The 19671-nt window shown below is 40.6% G+C and overlaps 1 protein-coding gene across 3 annotated transcripts in view; it reads left to right on the top strand.

Moving 5' to 3' along the window:
* Positions 1-19671, top strand: part of LOC124720062 (dynamin-like 120 kDa protein, mitochondrial) — a 196435-nt gene that overhangs the window by 20359 nt on the left and 156405 nt on the right. For all 3 annotated transcript variants that reach the window (XM_047245331.1, XM_047245330.1, XM_047245329.1), the window contains exon 3: positions 13464-13599. In XM_047245331.1, the coding sequence (XP_047101287.1) occupies positions 13464-13599 (136 nt within the window). The remainder of the gene's footprint in view (positions 1-13463; positions 13600-19671) is intronic.

Here is a 19671-nt window from a genome sequence, read left to right as displayed (position 1 = left end):
ATGCAGAAATTCAGGCTTGCACTTTTATTTGAAGCATGCCTTCAAACATAACATTAATAGAGAAAATGTTTACTCATTTACGGATGGCGAGGGTACAGAAAAATTCACACCTCTGATTCTGGACAGAAACAGTCCAAATTTTACTAAGAAAAATTCTGTAACTTCACACATGCTGTTCCCTATAAACCAGCAAGTGTATTACTATTTCTTAAGTAACTGTAATCCAGACATTAAATATTATATAGAGATCTTTTCTTCATTCATGCATTTGAGTACGATGCAGAGGAACCGGCGGAAAAATGCCCGTTGGGGCACAAAAAAGGCAGATATGCTCCTCTGTCAAAGACTCTGACAGAAAAGTGGGAAACATCTATCTCAGTCCTCATTCCACCATCCTCACAAAAAAATTTCGGCAAAGTAACATATTTGTGCTCTTTTAACACACAACATTGTAAATCCTTTTCTTCATAGTTAAGCCTTCATATTCAGCATCTCATTCTCACTGCCACTGTCTATATATGTCTGTCTCATTTTTCTCCCATTGCCACTTTCTCCTATGTGTCTCCCCCACTGTCACTGACTTCATTCCTTTCTCTTGCCCTTTCTCAGCAGTGTCTCCCTCTCTGACACTTTGCCTGTCTCTCTGTCCAACTGTTGCTGTCTTCCATTCCCATTCTTTTTCTCTCTTTCATGCTTAAAAGTCTGCTGCTTCCTCTTGAGCTACTGTTCCCTCCTCTCCACATACGTGCGTGGTGAGGGGTTGCTCAAGGTTTTGAACTGTAGACTGCGAAACTTTAACTTTTGAGTATAGGGCACTGGGAAAATGCCCAAATTTTTTAATGTGTGGAAGTAGGACGAATGGGAAAAATTGACAAAAGTTGGCCCCCTGGGGAAAGAAGGGACCCAGCAGGAAAATGCCCTTGTTGGAGCACAAGAAGACGAATATGTTCCTCTTTAAAAGATTTGGGTGGAAGTGTGATAAACCAGCTGTCACAATCCTCGTGCCCCAACAACAGTTTTGGCGTGTGGACATATTCATGCTTTTAGTGGAGAGACAGTGATGGTGGAAGAGATATGAGACAGTGCCTCTGTGTGTGTGTGTGTGTGTGTGTGTGTGTGTGTGTGTGTGTGTGTGTGTGTGTGAGAGAGAGAGAGAGAGAGAGAGAGAGAGAGAGAGAGAGAGAGAGGCAAGAGAGGCAAGAGTATTGGTGGGAGAGGGAAAGTGACAGTGAAAGAAAAAGAGAGAGAGTGATGGAGGAGACAATAGCAGTGAGCGCCAAAGAAAGAGGAGATAGTGGTGGTCAGGCTGTGAAAGAGAGAGATGGTTGGAGGTAGTAGCAGTGGGAGCAAAAGAGAAGGGAGGCAGTGGAAATGAAACAGAGATAAGTGGAGATCAGATGCAGGCTCGTGTGGTAGGGATCCCCCACCCCTGCCTCATCCTCGCCAACACCTCACACCCTTCCTGCCGCACACCACAAGAGTGAACTTTAATGCTCTTGTATAGGGGAGGGTACGTTTTGGACCGAAATTTTAAACACGTGTGTAGAGAGGAAAAAATAAGTTAGGCCTCCCAGAATTTTTGGGCTGCCAACGATATGGTGGAGACAGTGGTACTTGGAGGGAAAGTAAAGGAGACATTATAACTGAGCTTGTGGTGTCTTTCCATATTAGTATCAAAAATCCTGCAGTTCTCTTGTCAGAAATGATACAGTGCGCCTTCTTGTGGTCTGTTGCCATGTTGGCGCACTTTCAAGTCAAACCTACAACAAAGCACAAAGGAAAAAAGCTGATGAATATTTCGTAACAAACTATGATTCTCTGTGTTTAGTAGTTTTTGAGTTACGATTTTTGGAAATTATAGCAGAACTTTATGGACACCCTGTTTATTGACATTAAACACATAACAATGACACATTTTAACTTGGCTGCTATGTGAAAAGTGCCGTGTATGGAAGCTCGTGATTGGTTCATGGTGAATTGTCTGCTGGGACAAGTCCCACCTCTTCCTCCAAGTGCAGTCAGATCATAAAAGAAGGAAACATGTAGTGAGTTAATGCATCACTGGAAGAACAAGGTAAATCTTCGTCCACTTTTGTAACAAATATTAACAATTGCTACAATGTTAACAATCACTGGACACAACATTGTCCGTGGATCTTCCCTGTATTCACAATGACTACTTAATGCTACAGTGCATAATACTGCAACATAGCTATAGGTTGGGAAGAGTGTAAACATAGGAGAGTGGCTCAAAATCAGCTGACTTTCACAGATCAGAGACAGGCCAATGTAAAGTGTGCGATTAATGGATCATTGAACTGATGGCATAGTTAGATTCTGTCAGTGGTAACATCCTGACACAGCTTCTCAAAATAGAATGAATATCAAAGAAGGAACATTCCATTTGTCTTCCTACACCATGTAATAACTGTTGTCAAAATTATGTATGTATCATTTGTGACTTCTGCACCTCTTCAGAGAAGGTTGGTGATCTCTGGAAGTCATATATTTGTGTCAGAGCAAGTATTTTCTCTTGTGAAGTTTCTGCGATTGCCGTCACGTCCCGAAGACGTGGGATGTCGCTCGGCATGACGTGACGTGCAAATAAAATTACTATCCCGTGCATTATCTGTGCTTTTACTTGCAATACCTCATTTTATAGTTTTCATTTATGAGTATTGTTCACTGCTAAGAAGACATAGGAATATGCGTCACTCCTCTGGATTAGTAAGTTCCAGCTAGAAGTGGGATGCTTAAAGCTAATATTCTAATATGAGCTCCATATTTACATCTGTGGGTGAAAACGTGTGATGGTGGATCAGATAGAATCTAGACTCCTCTTTCTAATCGTTTTATTTACTGTTACTGCAAAACCAAATACAATAAAAGTCTAGATCAGGTAAGTGGCATACTCACATGTTTTGTGCAACAGTGTTGTTAGTGCTCACTGTGAGGTATGTGGGAAGGGGAGGGGAGGGGAGGGGAGATAATGTCTTTCAAGGTACGAAATGAAGGCGTATTGTCACTGTCTCGTGTTAGTATACTTAGTATACCACAACCTCCGAAACTGTAACACATTTGGAAGAAATGGGAAAATATTTTGACAACCGAGATTGTATATTTAGTGTACGCTTTGCCGTTAGGTCTCAACATAAGCACAAAATTTGACATATTTTGAAAAAAACCAGTCAAATATGTATGACAACAGACATTATTAATTTAGTTTTTGTGAGTAAAACTTAGCTCGTGGCCTAACCTTGGCCGTGAGCTAAGCTTAGTAATATACCAGTATGTCACTGACTGGTTTTTTTTAGTGGTCACATTACAACCTAGCCACAACCTCATAATTTGTGGTGTACTAGGGAAAAAGTCAAATATTTGTCATGTTGTTGTTGTTGTGATCTTCAGTCCTGAGACTGGTTTGATGCAGCTCTCCATGCTACTCTATCCTGTGCAAGCTTCTTCATCTCCCAGTACCTACTGCAACCTACATCCTTTTGAACCTGCTTAGTGTATTCATCTCTTGGTCTCCCTCTACGATTTTTACCCTCCACGCTGCCCTGCAATACTATATTGGTGCTTCCTTGATGCCTCAGAAAATGTTCCACCAACCGATCCCTTCTCCTAGTCAGGTTGTGCCACAAACTTCTCTTCTCCCCAATTCTATTCAATACCTCCTCATTAGTTATGTGATCTACCCATCTAATCTTCAGCATTCTTCTGTAGCACTACATTTCAAAAGCTTCTATTCTCTTCTTGTCTAAACTATTTATCGTCCGTGTTTCACTTCCATACATGGCTACACTCCATACAGATACTTTCAGAAGCGACTTCCTGACATTTAAATCTATACTCGATGTTAACAAATTTCTCTTCTTCAGAAACGTTTTCCTTGCCATTGCCAGTCTACATTTGATATCCTCTCTACTTCTACCATCATCAGTTATTTTGCTCCCCAAATAGCAAAACTCCTTTACTACTTTAAGTGTCTCATTTCCATACCAAGATTATAAATGTGATTGCTGCTCATTTCACTTTTATCAGTTTAAACTGTGCTATTAGCTCTCAGTGAAACCACAACCACATAATTTTTGACGTATTCAGAAAAAAGCCAAATACTTGTCAAAATAGCGAGAATTGTCTCTTTTGTCACCTCTCGTTGATATGTCAAAGTGTCATTACTTTGGCTACGTGAAACAGAGACACTGCCAACCTAAGAGCAGTAGAGATACACTGCCACGGCACTTTCCTACATGACATTGTATTTTAGAAGTGCACTTAGTCCACTGTGTGGGCAGCTTCTTGACCCTGTTGTGTAATTGGACAGTCGGACTCGAAGTTTTTGCGGCTGCGTAGTCTCGGAAGAGCAAGCCTGTTACTGCTCCTCACACGGTCCAGACAGATGACAATCACTGGGCGATAAACCTGTGCTGTAAGGAGGCTGGATGAGTGGTACTCCTCGTATTTCTTCAAATTTATAGCTGCAGTAAGGGTTTGTGAACTTTTGTGAAGAAGATTGACTTGTCATATTTGTTTGCTATGTCCTTTCCTGCAATAAGCAAATCTAACCTCATACAAAAGGTGGCAGTAATATCCTTTGTTCGTCACTGTGCAGTATGCCATAAAGTGTTTTGTCTTTTACTGTGGTGGCCCCAACTTTGCTGCTGTTCACTGGCTAGTTTTGACTTGTTTGTGGTGCCCTGTAGGTCTTGTGTGACTCAGAACGTGCTCTTTCTAACTGCAGATTTTACTGGGATTCTTTCACTAACCAGCAGATGTTCAACTCACAAGGGACCCACTGGGAGGGCACTCCACGGCAATGGCTCGAGAGCTGACCTCGGAGCGATTTCGGACACCGTCAAACATCAGTTGCATTCCTGGAGATTGCAAATGGCATTAAATTTCTCATTAGTTATACATATGCGAGGATAACAATTGTTCTCATTTGCTATTTGTTTCTGGCCTTCCTCGAACTCCTTATGTCAAGTAAACACACAATGCTGTGATTGTGTTTAGTCACCAAATTGTGCTTGCTAAGCTCAGCAGACAAACATTAATCACTCTTTAGTGTCAGTCGATTTTGGAGTGCCATAAGTGATGTAGCAGTCTTTTGACCCCCACGACTGACCTGAGTCATGGGAATGAAGTGGTATGTGCCAGAGCATTCTATGGAATGCACGTGGTGTCGCTGTAGAGATGTGGCACAATGGTAGAAAGGACCTATTGGGTTCAGATTTGCCCATCACTGTGCCTGAATAAAGTTGCCTGATGTATCAATGCAGATCATCTGGCTTGTCTACAAGGAATGGTGTGTCTCTTCAACCATGTAATGCAGTATAAGAACAGTGGTCAGAAAGAGGTCCTAACTTCAGGGGACTAGAAATGAGTTTTGTGTCTCATCACTAACAGTTGGTTTGTAACCCGACAGGAATATCTGCTGTCAGTGAACGCAGGTAGGTATCTCTGAAGTAGTCTGGCATATTTTGCAAAGGGAACAGTACACAGTGGATGTTTGGAATGGAGTACCTTGTTAAAGGCCATTGCTCTCAGGAGCACATAAAGCTGCACACCTACAGTGGGCCAAACCACACAGAAGTGGACAATAATTGACTGGAGGCATGTAATGTGGTTGCAGTTTTGCGTCTTTTCGAATGGTGTGAGGTGTCGAAGGCACTGACGGATGGCACCGTGAGGCCTTCAATTTGCAGCCTGTGGAAGGTAAATTGTAAAATTTGTGAATGGCTGTAGTGTGAGCTGTTATTGTGCTTTATATAGCTTGAGTACACCTTGACACTGTTTTAAGCTGCCGTCTGTTACCTTAAATGTCTCTTCTTGGTGAGTTTTTGTCTCGCTACTTCATTCTCATAGTTCAGATTCTGCTTGCTACCGCCATGCTTGAACTTCTAAAACTTCTGGACTCATTGTGTATTGTAGGCAATGATAAATGAAAGATCGCAACTTCTGCTCCGAGCTATGAAATGACTTTAAATGAGCTGTAGCTCAAGTAGGTTGTATCAATGAAGACGTCAGTCGTTAAAACACTTGTGACTCATGAGTCGTATGGATACTCAGTGGTAAATTAAAAGATAATTCACTTGTCCTGATGACGAAAATGGCATTGTCAGTAGGCTGCATATTGTGGGCAGTCCATGCCACCTTCAACTGGAGGCATCACGGTGTAAACACGCAACCAGCCAGGAGATGCCTTGCATTCACTACCATTGTACCTCAGCCCTCCTGTAGCATCTGTTCCAAAATAAATCGATACATACGGCCTCTAATTTGACCTTACACACCTGTTTCCTCTATCACGATCATCTTTTGCAGGGATAATTGTTCGTAGTTGACCAGGATACTTGCTAAAACTTCCTGGCATACTGAAATGGTGTAGTTCAGGCTGGAGATGATTTTGTATTTTTTTGTACTGTGACTTGGGCTCAGTTATTCAGGCTTCTCTCTCTCTCTCTCTCTCTCTCTCTCTCTCTCTCTCTCTCTCTCTCTCTGTTAAAAAAGGAAGAAAAAAGTAGAATGTTTATGTATGCCTTCTCAGTGACCAAGTATTCCCACTTCTGCATCTTCATAATGAGTTTGGTGTGTGCATTCCAGTATTCCAAGATGACAGACATCACAAAATTGCAGAACATTCGTAATTATGTGCCAATGGTTTTTTGAGCAAAATGCAGTTGGCATCCCTGCTCATGCTTGTGTTTAATGTGTAACTGCCGAAAGTTTAATTGTTGTATGTCTGTTAGTTATTGTTCACTGCTGTACTGAGTGAAACATTGTGTCACACGGTTTACGAATTTCGAGTTTGCCAAGTTAGAGAAGCAACTCGTCCGCATTAAATTCTGTGTGAAACTTGAGAAAAACTTTACAGAGAAACATCAAATTCTGCAAGAAGCCTACGGTGATGAGGGCTTAAGCTGCACTCGGTGCCACAAATGGTTCACACAGTTTAAAAATGACCGGACACAAGTTAAAGGTGACCTTCATTCAGGAAGCCTTTTGAAGTGTGCCAACAACACTCTTTTAAGGAACATTGACGAAACGGTGTGTGCGAATTGAAGACTGACTGTCCGAGAGATTGCAGAAGAATGTAACATTTCAGTTGGATTGTGTCACGAAATACTGACACAGCATCTTGGAACGCATTGTGTTGCCGCCAAGTTTATCCCACGGTTTGTGAGTCATGCGTGACTATTGCACAAAAAATGATGCCTCTATGCTGCTTCATCCTTTGTACTCTCCAGATCTGGCCCCTGCAGACTTTTTTTTGTTTCCTATATTGAAAACCCCATTGAAAGGACAAAGATTTCCAACAATAGATGAGATAAAAGAAAATTTGCAGATGCTGATCCAGCAAGAATGTACCAAGACTGTTTCTGGAAGTGGAAAAAGCATTGACAGCAGTGTATCAATTGTGAAGGAGAGTGTTTCGAAAGGTGCCGTGCACAGTAAGTAAAAGGTAAGAGTAGAAAAATTTTGTGGACAGAGTTCCGAAATTTTTTTGAACAGACCTTATATGTTGTTTATTTGACAAGCATTTGCGCTCCCAATCACACTTCACCTGGTCCATTAACTCATCCGATGTTAATCGTGCTGGGACTGTTTGGAACAGCAGACAGCAGGTAAAATGCAACAATAGACATACCTGCATTTTGCTAGCTCCCCCATCCCCGCACCATCTTTCTCTGCCCCCCTCCCCCCTCTCTCTCACTCTCTCTCTCTCTCTCTCTCTCTCTCTCTCCCCCTCCCCCTCCCCCTCCCCCTCCCCCTTCCCCTTCCCCCTCTTTTTCACACACACACACACACACACACACACACACACACACACACACACACACACACTCCTGTGGTGATCCTGTAGCTGTCACCACATCCCACATGGCTGTTGCCCTCAGTTTCTGTCTTCCCATCCTTCATTATCTTCTTCTCTTTCTCTTTTTCTTGTGCCCTCCTTTACCCCATTTATCCCTGTAAAGACAGTTTGCCTAGGGCATCATCATCATTGGCAAGAGTGTGGGTTTTATTGAAACCAAAAATGTGCAAAAACCAGCCAACAGAAGGCACTAGACAGAAGGGTGCTGCTTTCCAAACTGTCAGCACAATGGGTGCGAGGTACGTCGATATGTTAAAGCCTGGCTGATAAAGACCTGCCGGAAGATATGACAGTTATGTAGGATGGTGCTCTATCTTATATTGCTACACATTTGAAAGATATCTGACGCACATTGTTTGGTGAGGATTGCGTGCTGAGCTGCCACATCCGCCGTGCTTGGTCTCCCAGGTCCCCATTCCTCAGTCCATATGATTATTGGTTGTGAGGTTACCTGAAGTCACATGTATACCACTATCTTCCAATCTCATAAGGGATGGTACAACACTATCCAAAGACCATATCTCACCATACCTACAAATATGCTGTACAGTGCTGTTCACAACATTGTCCCTCGACTACAGATATTGCTCGTGAATGACAGCTGACATATTTAGCATTTCCAGAATGAGATTTTCGCTCTGCAGCAGAATGTGTGCTGATATGAAACTTCCTGGCAGATTAAAACTGTGTGCCGGACCGAAACTCGAACTCGGGACCTTTGCCTTTCGCGGGCAAGTGCTCTACCGTATGAGGAACCCGAGCACGACTCGCGCACGGTCCTCACAGCTTTACTTCTGCCAGTACCTCGTCTCCTACCTTCCAAACTTTACAGAAGCTTTCCTGCGAACCTGGTCCCGAGTTCGAGTCTCTGTCTGGCACACAGTTTTAATCTGCCAGGAAGTTTCATATTTAGCATTTGTCATAAACATCATCATCTTCGCTAAAAATCAACTGTTAATGCTAATTATTGCTTTTGTACCACACGAAGCACCATCTGTTGGTCATTTTGGGCACCTTTTTCTTATTTCAGTGAAATCCCGCGTCCTTTCCAGCATGTATTTCAATTTGTACCTGTCTGCCTATGTTATTCCACAAATTATTGAATTTTCAAATGTTAACAACTTTTGAGTCACTCTGTATCTGACAATGTCTTGTTCATTTTATATATTATATAATTTGTACTTGAATCTCCTCCTCCTCCTGACATAAGTTTTCTTACACTGGCCCAAGAATTTGCCTCAAGATCTTTCTTTCAAAGATGCCAAGTTGCTTTTCATCAAATTTTGTTAATGTCGATGTTTTGGCACCGTATGTTAGCACCAGACTCACTAAAGCTTTATACGTCACAACTTTAGTTTTCTTGATCAGCAACTAGGTTTATGTGCCCACAGTAGCAGTTGTTGGCGAACGCTATTTTTGGATTTCAGAGCTGATATTATTTTTCCAGTTTACTTATGATCAAAGATAGGTGAAACTGCATACGGCATCAAAATTATACGAACAAATTTCTGTGGACAGGCCTTATTAGGATACTCTTCCTTAGTTATGGGCATATACTTACTTTCCCCTTCATTTATCTGTCGATTCATCTTTCTAGCAGCTCTTTCAAGATCTGTAAAGGCTTCTTTCATTATTCTTGGCTTTCTTGCCGTTGTGATCTGCGTATGCCAGCACCTGAAGTGATTTTTATGGGATAATCCCCCCCTGTTTTGATGCCTGCATCTCTTACAACTTTTGATAAGGCTATGTTAAACAGAAGGCAGGATGATTCATTCCCTGTCTTACCTATTTTTTGTGGTCACAACACTTGATAACATATTCTGTATTTTAACTGTAGGTGTTTTCCATAGCACTTTTGCTAATGCAATCAATTTATTAGGAATCTCTAACTCTTCCATTGCTGTATACAAGGCCCATTTGTCAGTGCTGTCATAGGCTCATCTGAAGTCTATAAAGAGGCGACAAGTATCGATCCCAAATTCTGTACCTTTTTCTTGTATTTGTCATATTGTGAAGATCTTTGTCGACGAACTCCACATTGATAGTCCCCAAAGGCATTTTAACAAAGGGTGCAAGCCTATTAAAGAGGATGTTGAAGAACATTTTTTATTCTGTAGATAATAGGCGTATTCCCCTACAGTTCGAGCACACCATAACGTTGTCTTTCTCATGTATTGGGCGTTTCATACATATTCAGAGATACTTTCTTTTAACCAAAGCTTAATTACAAGCAGTCGTAGAGGGAGACCAATAGATGAATACACTAAACAGATTCAGAAGGATGTAGATTGCAGTAGGTACTGGGAGATGAAGAAGCTTGCACAGGATAGAGTAGCATGGAGAGCTGCATCAAACCAGTCTCAGGACTGAAGGCCACAACAACAACAACAACAACAATTATGTGGGAATGTTTCATAAATTCCTTCCCTGTATTTGAATGAGTTATGACTGTATTAGATCCATTCCTGGGGCCATATTATTCTGCGTGTTCTTGAATACTGCTTCCACTTCTTCAGCAATTAGTACTGGTCCCTCTGTTTCCGAGTGCCTTCTATTTACAGAGGGTGAGGTTCCTTGGTGCTCAGCCGAATCCTAATATAACAGTTTTCAAAGTGGTGCATCACTGCTCAAAATTGAGCTGTATGTATTTCTACATAAATTTATCTCATTTTTGTCTTTCAAGTGTTCCGTTTGAAGAATTTGACAATGTCAGACACAGACAATGTAAAAGATTCTTTAAAGAGTTTATTAACAAAATCAAGAAACGCTGTTCCTCTTCTTAAATGAATAATAGCTGTAGTTAAGAAACGAACAAGGTGATAGCACAAAATGAAAATGAGAGGTCTCACTGAGACTGTCTTAAAGCAACGTTAGACTAAACTTTCAGTTCTGCCATCAGTGCACGGAGTTCAATTTCCACAAAAGGTTTAATTCTTCTGTCAAAAAATGGAGTTAAAGTTCCTTTGGAACAGTCTGCAGTCACTGTACCACAAGAATAATTTGAGCCAAGTTTTACGACATCCAGTATTGCGAAGACAGATCTGTCAGCGGTGTCACAGTGACCCGAGGTTATGTCCGTAGCGCCGGCGGCAGAGACGGTGGTGTCGGCGTGGGCCGGATGTCCGATTCCTGGCTCGGAGTCAACTGCTGAAGGGGGCCGTGCACTGGACTAAATACTGTTCAGCGGCAGGATATCGTGGGATCTGTTTTCTGTCACACATGTTGAGGAAGCAAGTAGCAATGCGCAAGTGCAAAGTCTACTTTTTGGCAAAAGTAGTTGCCTGGCAAGCCAGCAACTCCACGCTGCTGAGACGGAATGATGTATGGTCATCCTCGCAGACATAATGTTGCAACATACCACCTTTTCGTTCCTGCTCTCTGTCTGTTTGTACAGCTTCTTTTCTTCCCTTCTTCCTAGTCTAATGTCTTACAGATCTTTAGGTATGATCTATCTTTTGCATTCTCTTGTATGCTTAATTTTTAATTGCTGTTACTCCTGTGTAGGATACGGTAACCTGAAATGTTGCACAATCCTCCAGGGTGGGGCTTGAATTGTTGCTTCCCAGCACTCATAAAACACAGATACATGCTATAGATGGCTGTAAAAAGCCTTTGTTAAACCTATAGGATCTGATGATCAGTGAGTTTCTTCAGGTGCATGTGGGATACACAAAGAAACTTCTGGACACACTTCTTCATTGATTTGAGGCCATTATCAGGGCTACAGGCAGTGTGCTGCAGTATTACTAACATTTCTCTTGGGATTGACTAATTTTATGTGCAGTGTGCATATATCTGTAAAATTTTTGCTGCTTGTACATCTTCATGGCCAAGAAATTTAATTAATTACAACAACCAGCCACTTTTTTATGTATTTTTATTTATACCTATACACATTTAAGACTTTTGTCCACCTTTGGTTGCTGTTGTATGTATTTAAATCTTCAGTTAGTGCATCATTATTAAAATATTGGATACAGTTTGAATCTTGCAGCTGCCCAGTGCAAAATAAGGATTTTATTTATGTACTACACTTGTGTGTATTATATTTACAATATAGTGGTTTAGCACCTGCTACTTCACTCACATATCTTTTTCTGTGCGATTCAGGCAAAGCCGATTTGTGGTGGCGACTGTTAAATAGCTTTCTTTGATTTAGTTCACAAATTTCAACACCGTCTAAACTTCTCACACTAATCCAGGCCATAGAAGTATGGTCTTTCCTGGATGTACTTCTGACCAAAAAGCAGTTCTGTAAACTAGAGTTGGAAGTTTTTGTTAATCTTGCTTTTTGAGTTCATGTACTGGTATTTCCGTAGAAGCTTTCATCACATATTTCTTTATTTTTAACCAAGAAGTCAAATGCCAATTTTTGTAGATTTAACTTTAAAGATGTTTCATTATAATGAAATATTTTTGTAAAACTTTTTGCCCCCTATTTCACTCTTTTAGGGGTTGAATTTACCACTGAAATTTATTTTTTTTATTTCTAATCACGAAGTCACATACCAATTTCCGTAGATGTAATTTAAAAATGTATTAATAATTGTTTAATAATGATGTATTTTTCAAAAACCTTTAACTCTTTGTTTCACCCCTTAAGGGATTGAATTTCCAAAAATGCTGAAACACGTATTTTTGTGTCTCTGACCAGGAAACAAAATACCAGTTTTTGTAGTTACAGTTTAAATATTGTCTTAATAGTGACATAAAAAAAAACTTTTGTCCCCTTTTACGCCCTCTTAAGGATGGAATTTTGAAAAGTTCAAACACAATCAATGTTTACAGTGTAAGCTCAACACCCTTTTCAAATTTCTGTTCTTAGTGTTTGCGGCTGGGCAATGAGTCAGTGAACCAGTTAGGGTGTTTCCTGTTGTGTATAGAGATAACTCATTAGAAGCACTTACTTTCTGTCCTGCTTGTTGTTGCTCATATTTTTGACATTTGTAAGTGTGGCATAAACACCTTTTGCTTTGTGCATTGTTCGAAATGATCACAGCCTCCTCCACGTTGCTGACTGATGTGTTTGTTTAAGTCCGAAAATTGTGAACCTGTAAGCGAAGTGTAACTTAGATATAGACAGAGTTTTCTGATATAAACAAACATTTTAGTTGGCAACACGGTACGTACTGTGCTAGATTTCATAAAGTAATATAATCCACAGACAAAGACCTCAACATTCAGTAAAATGAATATAAAGTAAAGAAATTTGATGATAAGATGTTAAGCAGTTCTGCTGGGCAGCAATTTCTCATATATTGTGAAGAGTGGTAAAGTGTCAGTCTGTGAATGCAACCTGCCTACAATGCTCGCTTGATATCCCTGCCTTTACTGCATAGAAGCCGGCACTAGCTCATCAGCTGTACACACTTGTAACATGCAGCCGCCTTCATATTTGATCCACCATCGTACACTTAATGCTTTACTGATTATCGAAGGGGAGGGGGCGGAAATGTGTTGCACGTTCCTTGTCCCTGTGGGAACTGGGAAGCAAATATATCGGTGGAGTGCACACATCCCACCGGCCACAGAAGTTTCTCACCTACAGTCTGTACAGAGCATCTTTTGCCGTGGCGTGTTGCAGACGTACGAGAAGTGGAGGGACTCCATCCCAGACATGGGCTGGCTAAGCGACATGTTCCCTGACACGGAGCAGTGGAACAGCTTCCGCTCGTCACTGTCGGAGGTGAAGGACAGCATTCGCGACAGTATAGACCTCGGTAAGTGTATGCTGGTGGCAGGTGGCGGTAAGTGCGACACGGTCGATCGTGACAGAGTTGGAATTATCCACATATTTGCAAATGTGCATCGTCAGATTTCTGTGGGTGTGGGATCTGCCCCGTATCGGTTGGTGAGCAGTAGTGGACACGTAAAGGCAGCCCTGGCACTTGGATAGTGCACCAAAAATGAGCATCCAGCTGTGGTAGACTTTCTGTGGCCACTCGGCGAAATGAGGCTGATTGTTAGTCAGCAACCTGTGTGTGTGTGTGTTGCAACAACAAAAGTTTGGCTAAGTTCTGACTTCCTGTAGTAAGTGCGCACTGTTATCTAGCCTTACAACTGTATTGTCACTGAAAAGAACATTATATGAAGCTTTCAGAGTGAGAAATCCCTCCTTTCTGTCTGAGTGAAACCAAATGGAGGATAGTGTCTGATGATGGCTGAGTTACACATAGATCAGAATAATGCAGTGATTGACAGCAAGGGCAGTTGTAACAACAGCAGCCAACCAAAGGCAAGTGAGCACACGTTCTGTTCTGTTCAGTTGTGTCAAATCACCCTGTGGACATCGTAACACCACTGTTGCAATTCAGATTGGTAGGGTGCTATGTTTCTCAGTGCAGATATTCTTATTTTAAGAAGTGGTGTCAGAAGCCAGAAGTGGACAAGTGGAAATAAATTGAGTGTAAAACCCTACAGCTGTTGTTGCCCCAACTGTATTGGTTGTTTTGATAATGGAAACCTGAGTTCTTTCCCTTCTGTGCATAACTGCCAGTTACTTTATTGTTCTGATCTAATTATAGTCGGATACATTTCTACAAACAGAGGAAACTGTGTGATGCAGATTGTGTGTTGGCAAGTGTGCATCTCATAATGATTTTGGCCAAACATTGAAACAGATGCCGTGCCTAGCAATTATTGGAAGCCGTCATAAGTGATGAGTGTTGAAAATTTTGCGTGTAGTTTACAAGTAACATTAACATTTCACTGAATACTAGAAGTGTTGAGTAATTGGCAGGGACATTAAAAGGAGTGAAAACGTCATTAGACTAATTTTTCATTCTTTTTCATGTTCCAGTCGACAACTGAATGATGCTATGATTCGGGGAGCTGCTATCTTTACACTTAAATTATTTACATTCTGCCAGAACCTTCCATAACACATTTCATATAACTAAATAAATATTCATTTTCTCTTTAGAATTGACTGTTTGGTTTTACTCAAGGAGGAGGAGTTGTGAAGAAGAAACATCTTCAATCTTGATATGTGAAGCACTTCCACAGTTGTGTTTTTCACTAATTTCAGAGGCAAAGTAGATTAACTTCAAGGAGCACAGAACATTCTTCTTTCTAGTATTTTTACATCTATCATTATTTCCTTCAGTCTCAACTGAAATAGTCGATGACAAATTTGGGCATTAAGTACATAGTTTGTGTGATTAAAAATTTTTTGTCACCTTTGGATTTTCAGTTAAAAAAGTGTTTGTTTATTGCATCATTGATTTGTGTAGAGTGATTTCAGTGTAAGGCCACTGTGTAGTGTTTCTTGACACATTCAGTATAACAAGCAATAACATCGGTATATTACTGACATAGAAGACTGCTTAAGATGACCGAGACAGTCGGAAGTAGTCACCCTAACTAGTTTTTTCTTCCAAATAATCGTATGTTTGTGTGACAGTGTGGTAATGTGGAATTTGTGCCATTGCCCTTTGTCATGAAAATATCAGTGTTTTTCCTTGTTGTGTAGCATCCGTGTGTTAAATCCAATAAATTGGCTCTAGCGGCCTACAGCTGTACTATAAACTTTTATTTCTCACACCAGACCCTTTTTGGAGCGAATTTAATTTTCAACACAGTCAAATGGTCAAAAAGAAATGGAAATATGTTACAGGAAACTGTTTATGCAAGTAGAAATGAACACTCACCTATTGTCTTCTGTTCTACAGCAGTATTTCTTATAAATTAAGAATACGGTTAAAAACAAATCATTAGGAACAGCTGTTTTAAACCCTAGTATATTCTTAATTTTTCAGAAAAATTGCAGACTGAAAGATAATTTATGTTTTACATCATCTTAATATTTCTAATTAGAATCAATTGAGATTTTTGGAATGTATTTTCAGTCTACAACTGAGTGTGCACTGATTTGAAATTTCGTGCCAGATGAAAACTGCACTGGACCACAACTCGAACCAGGGACCTCTGCCTTTCTCGGGCAAGTGATCTACCGACTGAGGTGTCAGAGTATGACTTACGAACCCCACCCTCACAGCTTTACTTCTGCCAGCACCTCATCTCCTTCATACCAAAGTTCTCAGTTCCCCTGCATAACTTGTGTGACCAGCACTTCTGGAAGTAGAGCTGTGGGGGTGAGTATGGCTCACGAGTCGTGCTCAGTTAGCTGAGTTAGTAGAGCACTTGTATGTGAAAGGCAAATGCCCAAGGTTAAGTTGTTGGTCCAGCACACAGTTCTAATCGACTCAGAGCTTTACACTTTAAGATGATTATTCAAGCAGCTACTTTCTGTATATACAAAAACAACAAAATAATTAGTTACAATGGAGTTGTGGCATTTGGATGTGCTTTCCAATGTGAGACTTAAAGGCATATTGTTGTGGACTGACAAGACAGCCAGTCCACAGTGACGGGTAACCGAAAGGCACGCGCTTAAACTCACGCAGGCTGGCGTGAGGTCTGAAACAGGAAACGTAATGAATGCTATAAAGAAAAGTACGTAGCTGCTTGAATACTTAACTTTAATCCACAATTGGTGAACATTGGTCTTGTTACTGTACATGCTTCATTAGATACATAGCAAAGGATAAATGGCGCCTTGCTAGGTCGTAGCAATTGACTCAGCTGAAGGCTATGCTAACTATCGTCTCGGCCAATGAGAGTGTAATTCTCAGTGAACCTTTCCTAGCAATGTCGGCTGTACAACTGGGGCGAGTGCTAGGAAGCCTCTCTAGACCTGCCGTGTGGTGGCGCTCGGTCTGCAGTTACTGACAGTGGCGACAAGCGGGTCCGTCGTATACTAGCGGACCGCGGCCGATTTAAAGGCTACCACCTAGCAAGTGTGGTGTCTGGCGGTGACACCACACACATATTTGCAAGATGTTTCAAATGTAATATAGCCTCTCCTCCTCTTATTTTATCTTTTTAAGTATTTTGGCATTGGTGTCATTACTTGTACCCGTGCAACTTCTTTTTCCAAATAATGCTGTCCTGAAACTCTGCATTTTCCATTTGTACTTTAAAAAATGTTCTATTTCTTATTGTGTCAAAGCTGACTACCACATTTTTGATATCCCCTCCTATTTCTTTCAGCACTGTTATTTTGGATCTGTAATAGCTTAGTAAGTTAAAAGATTTGTTTTGTTATTCTGTCGCTATTTATTCCCGCATAGAATTCTATTTTTCATTTTCTCATTACAACTTTGTGACTTTCAGATACAGTTCTGCATTAGATTTTAATGTGTATTCTGGTTAACTGCTCCCTTTAGGTCATAGTATTTTTCCTTGGATTCTTCTTTCAATTTTCCTAATTTTTCGAGATATCTGTTAGTGTTCAGTTTAAGAGTTTTTGCTGCGTAGAACATTTCCTGCATGACCACTGTTTCGTAGTGTTTCAGATATTATGATTTCATTTGTCACAGAGAGAACTACATGATGGCTTCATACTGAAATTAGCTGGTAGTGCACAAGTGTATGGTAAAATAAACAGTAATTTCAGGAATATTAAATAAAAGCAAGAGTGGCAAAATAGTTTTAACCTATAAAGTGTTAAATGCAACTGTGGACAGGTGCACAAGAATATTAATAGGTATCTTCCAAACTGCACGAAAAGTTTTTTAAAGACGTACCTGTGTAAAATGCACTAAGATTTCTGATTATTTTGTGGAAAGTATACTTATTGTCAACAGAGGAGTTGCAACAAAGTATTATCTTTTATAACACTGAGGAACATGTTCAGTTCCTGGTTTAGATGCTTGCAAAATTGGTGGTTATTCTCAGATCAAAAGCAGCCTAAAATGCCTCCTCTTGTCATTTTGCCTGTTTGACACACTACTTTAATCAGTGATGTATTTTTTTACAGTATGAAACTGACAGCTGCATTTCTCAAACGAAGTAATGTTGGATAATCAAAGTGTAACTGTTAATTGTATAAAAGATTTGCTTTGACATTTGACAACAAGTTTAGTGGCTTGTATTCTTGAAGTTTGATATTGTAGTCTGTGATGTCCTTGTTTTGAAAGTATTTGAGGCTGCACATAATGAGCAGTAGTTCGAGATAGTGCTTCAGAATGTAGTCAGTTGGTGAAAGCTTTTGTTGCTGTATTTATAATAAATCTTGTGCCACTGAAATTTCAGCATAGTAGCAGTAAATTGTTGAGTTGTAGAAAGTAGTGAGGAGTGTGATAATACTGCACTTCGTGGGGACGTGTTTTTCTGTTTAATTTGCTGTTCATGTGGTTATCAGTCTTTCTTCATTGCATTACATTTTCTCTGTCCATCAGAAATGCATATTTGTACCAGTAGCTCGCTACTCCTCTACAATCTGCCAGCTTGCAAGACGGAGAGGTGAGCCAGATCTGGATCGAATCCGTGCAGCAGATTGAAGGCTTTGGGCTGTTACAGCATCCAGCACTAGTTTAGCACTCGGATAGTTTTCCGTGAACGTTCAGGCAAATACAGGGCTGGTCCCCAAATTCTCCTCAGAGAATAGGATACACGAACAGTTAAAATATAATGACACACGGTACAAATATATATTATTGACAGGCAGATGATGCCATGGTTGCCATTCTTTTGGTTAACTTTGATAATTTTGTTGTCAGGAAGGGCCTCCAGCCACAAAAGTGTGCGTGCACGCGCGCGCGCATGCTGACAGACTTTTGTCTATGACTACCCTCTGCCTCCCACTCATGGTTGTGGTGATAGATTGCCATTGGTCTCATGCTGTTATAAGGGAGTTGGGTTGCAGTATGTGGCAGTGGGTTAGTGTGTCGAGTGAAAATCTGTGAAATATGGAGCAGTAAGTACTCTTGGGAAAGACTATATACTCTGTGACTTACAAACTTTACCATGTGTGTGAAAATGTATTTATTGATATGAATATAATAGAGGGAAACATTCCACGTGGGAAAAATATATCTAAAAACAAAGATGATGTGACTTACCAAACGAAAGTGCTGGCAGGTTGATACACACAAACAAACACACAAAATTCAAGCTTTCGCAACCAACAGTTGCTTCATCAGGAAAAAGGGAAGGAGAGGGAAAGACGAAAGGATGTGGGTTAATGGAGAGGGTAAAGAGTCACTCCAATCCCGGGAGCGGAAAGACTTACCTTAGGGGGAAAAAAGGACAGGAATACACTCGCGCGCGCACACACACACACACACACACACACACACACACACACACACATCCATACGCACATACACGGACACAAGCAGATATTTGTAAAGGCAAAGAGTTTGGGCAGAGATGTCAGTCGAGACGGAAGCACAGAGGCAAATCCCGGGATTGGAATGACTCCTTACCCTCTCCCTTAAAACCCACATCCTTTCGTTTTTCCCTCTCCTTCCCTCTTTCCTGATGAAGCAACCGTTGGTTGCGAAAGCTTGAATTTTGTGTGTTTGTTTGTGTGTCTATCAACCTGCCAGCGCTTTCATTTGGTGAGTCACATCATCTTTGTTTTTAGATAAAATGTGTTTATTGTTTCATTCCTCTGACATGATATGATACTTGTGTAGTTTTGTCAGTTAGACTTTAATAATACATGAAATATCCAGTAGATCAGTTTTTAATCTCTCAGGGCGTTTTCGTCAATCACACTTTGCCAACAATCAACAGATACATAAAGAAAGTAATCCAGAGGGACTAAACGTTAAAAATACTCATAACTAACAAATGAATAATCAAATGGTACACTATAGTGATTTCAGATAAACATTCTGCTTATTCTTAGTGAGTATAATCCTTTTCATAATTTAGCATATTTTCATCAATAACTTCATTTATTCTTCTTTTGCATTATTATTTGTGAGTATAGTCACCCACCA

The sequence above is a fragment of the Schistocerca piceifrons genome, chromosome 11 (assembly GCF_021461385.2).
Source record: "Schistocerca piceifrons isolate TAMUIC-IGC-003096 chromosome 11, iqSchPice1.1, whole genome shotgun sequence".
In the NCBI taxonomy this organism is placed as follows: domain Eukaryota; kingdom Metazoa; phylum Arthropoda; class Insecta; order Orthoptera; family Acrididae; genus Schistocerca; species Schistocerca piceifrons.
The sequence above is the reverse complement of the archived record's forward strand: the minus strand, read 5'-3'. Positions and strand labels throughout refer to the sequence as shown.